This window comes from Beta vulgaris, chromosome 5 (genome assembly GCF_026745355.1).
Source record: "Beta vulgaris subsp. vulgaris cultivar EL10 chromosome 5, EL10.2, whole genome shotgun sequence".
In the NCBI taxonomy this organism is placed as follows: domain Eukaryota; kingdom Viridiplantae; phylum Streptophyta; class Magnoliopsida; order Caryophyllales; family Amaranthaceae; genus Beta; species Beta vulgaris.
Window position 1 is genome coordinate 27,268,105 of NC_079206.1, and position 5,429 is coordinate 27,273,533.

At 36.7% G+C, this 5,429-nt stretch overlaps 1 protein-coding gene across 1 annotated transcript; it reads right to left on the minus strand.

The window, feature by feature from the left end:
- Window positions 1-273: 273 nt before the first annotated feature.
- On the minus strand, window positions 274-3,917 carry LOC104893412 (annexin D8). The gene is made up of 4 exons (XM_010679517.4): window positions 3,171-3,917; window positions 1,910-2,128; window positions 1,730-1,819; window positions 274-1,618 (listed from the first exon to the last, which is right to left on the minus strand). Exons 1-4 carry the CDS (start codon window positions 3,657-3,659, stop codon window positions 1,415-1,417), a joined length of 1,002 nt encoding a protein of 333 aa, XP_010677819.1. The 5' UTR covers window positions 3,660-3,917; the 3' UTR covers window positions 274-1,414.
- Between the last annotated feature and the right edge of the window lie 1,512 nt (window positions 3,918-5,429).

Below are 5,429 nucleotides of genomic sequence, written 5' to 3' on the forward strand. Positions count from 1 at the left end.
TTTCGGGAAACACATCTAACGGTTATTGTTCGTCATTAGTGCTCCACAGTCCACATCAAAACGGTTACTTTATCTAGAGTTTCGGACAAACGAGTCCAAAACGATTAGAAAAGCTGCAAATTGTGCTGTGAGTTGCATTGCATGTTATACAATTGCATTACACTTCTCTCACCTTGAGCATGTTCTCTGATCCAGCTTTGATCAACCAAAAGTCAAAAGCAATTAACAGCTAATGTACTTTATTGATTACTAATTAAATATACAACCTCCAGCTAAAAGAGAGATTAAGACAAAACCTTAACCAAACTTGATCATTAAAATAACGAACCCTTTTTAACACAAAAGTGGAAAGTCCCTTTCTTAATTTCCACCAAAATGGAAAAGCCACTGATCTTGAAAGCTAGTTATACTTGTGGTACTATGCTTGCAACTGTTACACTATAGTCTATAGAACAGCATGTACAATATATGATAATACTACCCACGTCTCCTATTATAGTGCTTCTTTTCTTTTAAAATATTCTAAAATATAATTATTGTTTTCATTTTTTATTTCATACATTTCCATGATTTTCCTAAAAAAATTGTACCACCATTATCTATTTGCCTCTTGGAAATAGTTTTTTGCTTTGTTTTGTTCAACTCAAAGATTTAATTAGTATCCATGGTAAGCCCCCTTTTCCCTTTTATTTTCAGTTTTTAGTTCATTTTTTTGTTTTGTTCAATAAATTAGTATCTCTTTATGAGATTTTCTCAAACCCTTTTATGGGTTTTTTAGTTTCTGTTTTGGAAATCTCCTTCTCCCCTATGGGAGTTGTGAGTATGGTTCTTTTTTTTTAGGTTTGAGAAATTATTCTCATTGGTTGAAGTTCGAGATTCAACCTGAAGAATTAGGGTTTCACAACTTTTGTTTAAATTATGGAAGACTATTGGAGTACGTTCATCCCAAAATTTCCGCATCTGCAGATCGTATGCCGAACCAGAGCGAACTCACAGATTGCATTGCTTCAGATGAAGATTTTTATTAAGGCAAAATTAAGTAAATCTGCGATGTTTACATTTCTAGGGTGATATATTTCTATTAGAATTTTATGTTTTTCAGAAATGACTTGTAAGTGCCGTTTGGCGAAATATTAATGAAATCCCTTTTCTTTCAAAAAAAAAAAAAGATTTAATTAGTCATGCATTTAATGCTCTTTCACCAATTACCGTCATTCTATCTCCTAAAATCAGCTTTTTTCCAATACCATATATTTTCAATACACAAACACTATTTACTTTCCTCTTAGATTCTATTTAACTTAATACTCGTGAAAAAATAAAATCAGGTACTATAATATGGAACGGAGGGAGTAGTTTACTAATCCTAACAATCCTTATTCATTATAGTTAATAATGATTAAGGGTACCATAATTAGCATTTGTCAGCCAATATCAACATGAAATCTCTGTAATCCCCTGCTGGAATGGCCTGACATATTGCATCTCTAAGTTCCAACCCATACTTTTTCCTAAATATCTTTTGAATTTCACTCATATCTATCTCAGCTCTGCTCACCATCAACCGCGCTAATGATCCCTTCTTCTCTTCCTCGCCGTTTATGCTTCTTTGCAACATCTGCAGGCAGGCATTACAGCAGATTAAAAGACTCATTTTGGTCCTTTTTCCTCTTAAAAATGCTAATATCGAAATCTCACATGTTCGGTGGAGAACTGTTCTCCAAATTACCTTGGCATAGTATTTAGGAGGGTTTTGAATACACTCTATTAAGTTTCTTAACGCGTCCTCAAATTGTGTTGAATTCAGCTTCTTCAATTGCTGCATTATATATAACGTAGGAAGAGTTAGACTTTATTTTCTCTATAGATTATAAGATTGTTGAAGACATCACGAGGAAGATATACATACCTTAGTGTAACTGTGACCATAAATTCGTTTATAGGAAGACAAAGTGAGTTTAAGCTGAGGGATACTTCTTTTACTTAGGATTTCAAGAACTACAGCTTCATTAATAAATCCTGAGCTTCCTTCCCCAGTTAGGTACAGCCTCATTGCATCACATTTTGCTATGTCTTGGCTCACATCAGCATGATGGGCTTTATGGGAAGTTGACAATGCTACCAATATCTACACAACACCCATTTTAAACATCTTTTTCTTTATCATTTTAATATACAATTATGACCTTTCCCATATGTAAAACGAAAACCACCTTATTAACCTTTGTACACATCTAGTGAAAGCCTAAATGTCTAATATGGACTATATCACCATTAAATAGATATAATATTATTTCTATGGCACCATATTATATATATATTATATATATATAATATTAATATATATATATTATATATATATATATATATATTATTACTACTTATAAAAATAATGAAAGAGAAGAAAAGGTAGGTAACTCTTCTCACTAGGGTAAAATAACGTTGGTAAGAGGTTAAACTCTTAACCACTCATGCTCTCACTTTGTAAGTTATTATCTAACTAAATTATGGCTTGTGCTTTCCGATGGCACCATTAAACTCGATTGATGATGGTAATATAAGCCTTTCATGGTACTACATCTCAAGATAGCAACTACTAAGATGTATTTGTATGAATAATTTTTAGTGAGATTCAATTACACAATTACAATGTAAGGAGAGCACCCTTCCAACCTCAAGGTTGGGGGTTCAATCCCCACTAGAGGCACTTTGAGGGCCGGGTAGGGATTCTCATTACCCTTCCCTCTTACTCTCAAGTGTCTAGCACATTAAGACCCGAATGGGGTCCATGTCACTTCTTTTTAATCAAAAAAAAAAAAAAAATTACAATGTAAAAAGAATAGGCAAGATTTGAATTTCTTTTAAAATATTTGAAAATCGTGAAGTATTCAAAATAATTTAGATCTAGTTACTTCAACGTTATGCATACTTGTTACATCATTTCCTCCGAATTAAAATTCTGTTAAAGAAGCTTTCTAGTTCAATTAGGTGAAATTCTAATTAGAAAAAAACCTCCCCCCACCACCCCTAAAGTTATATGATTGACCAAATAAAACACAGAATAAGTCAAACAATATACTGTAATACCATTTTTGTAGTTAATTAATAAGCTAAAAAAGAAAAAAGATTTTATTTTGTACAATTAATTTCTAAAAAAATAATTAGCTTACCCTTTGGCAAGGATGGGGAGGTTCTAAGCTGACAATATCTTGATCTATCAACCTCTTAAACCTTGTTTGGTAAACTTGTTTGATCATGAGAACATGACTTGATTTCCTACCCACAAAAATTTCAAGTAAAGCCTTATAATCAGTTTCATTTCCTTCAAGTGCATCATTTGCGAAACAAGCATCTCTTTCCCAAGAATCAGCCATCCAAAGGAACAAAGCCTCACAAGCTTTTACAGAAAACTTTGACTCCTCAGAATTTCCTGATAATCTGAGCTTAAGCCTTTGTAAATGGCTCAATATATCTTCCCCAAACATTGTCTTGTAAGTCTCCCTGATTTGTCTCCTCTCCGCTTGAGTGGTTCGTTTCGCAAGAGTCCAAACCAACGTGCTTAGCCTCCCCCATGACTCATGTATTGCCTTACAATCACTCTCACAACATGAACTTTGGCTCTTGGTGATGGAATTATGTGGGTAAAATTTGGTAGCCATAGTTTAGTTTGCTTTAGACTAAAGTTGTATACTTCTGGTAATACTGTTGTTATCTTTTCATTTAAGTACAAAATGTAAAGGTCATATATGAGCAGTTTGAAGTTTATGTGCATATATATATAAGAGAGGAGGGATGCAAAGTACTTGGGATGCAAGGAACGAATTTGGCCTTTAAAAGTAAGTTGGATCCATTATAGAAGGGGGAAAAAGGTTGATGGTTTTTAATATAATGTGCAACTTAGACTTGGCTACAAAATACATACAATAAGGTGGACCAAGAAAATGTATTGTCTTATAGTGGAAGTTTCGTGGCTTTCCTAGTAGACTGTGACTCAATCTGTCTATGAGTGTGCATTGTACGCTTTTTATGAGACTTCATGTTACCCTGCATGTGTGTGTTTATTTATCGTATACCTAATTCTCTCTTCCGCTTTTCAAATTTTCTTATAAAATCTGTAATGGTCATCATGTCAAATGGAAAGATGATGATGCATGATTATTGACCCAACATGAGTGGGAATATCAAGGGATTAATTGTAAATTAATGAAGAAGAAATGTTTATGTTTGGGCTCATTTCCTGGACCAGCCCACCTATGACAAAGTTACTAAAATACCCCTACATTTAGGGAAGCAAATCCTCCACCAGTTGGAGCTGACTAAAATACCTTCATTTATTGGGGCTCTCATCCTCTATAAATAGGGGTTGTCTCATCAGACAAAGGTAAGCAACTCTAAGCTGCCAAACCCAGAGCATCTCTCTCTACATTGATCCCTTTCTCTCTCTACGTCAATCATTTACTGACTTGAGCGTCGGAGGGGCGATCCCGGGACCACCCCCGGGGTAGGCTAACCTTGTTTTGCAGGATTCCGATGTACGGATGACGGAGCTCAGGCGTACCTTCTTGGGGCCCACATCAAGTATCTCAGCACACATCAGCATTTGTGATCACCCTCAATTTCTAGACAGAAACAGTTTGGCGCCGTCTGTGGGGAAAGTACAAGAAGTTACTTCGCCACCACTCAGCAAGATTCACCTTGTTGCTACTCAGCAAAACTCACCTCATTGCTGCTCAGCAATGGCCCAACCATGAAGACATGCTCCCAAGCCAACCGTTCCTGGAAAGCTCAAGCATCCCATATGCACCTATGGTGCTATCCCTCTATTCGAATGATGAGGTTTCCACCCCAATGGAGAATCCACTACGGAGTCGATCATCTCGCAGCATCAGGTCAGATATGAGTAGCTGACCCAATGCCCATAACTGCAACAAACGTCACCTTGATTGCATCTCATCTTCAACAAACTCTCCAGCAAAGTCGGATAGGTATGGTCTCCACTCGTCGTGAGGAGATCATTCGTCCTTCTTGAGATGCTCAGCCTAACCGGCTATGGCCTAAACAGAGGGAAGGATCGCGTCAACCCTCAAAAGGGTAAAACATGTTATCACTCGGAACAAGTTGTATCGAAGAACACAACCAATGAAGACTGACCTGAACAAGGGGAGTGGTGACTCAGAACCACAAAACCCCTCCAGAATAAACAGTGGCACCCCCAAGTTTATGATATAGTTCAGCCAGAGGGGCCTATTCATCAGAGGCACCGACTCATCAACGCTTTCTATTTATTCAAGGTACCCACGCATCCTCGGGTGCCCACTCGGCGAAAAGAATATACTCAGGCAGATGTGTCTATTCATCATCAAAGGCACCAGCTCATCAGCGGTACCTACTCCTTCAATATACCCACTCATCCTTGGGTGCTTGCTCAG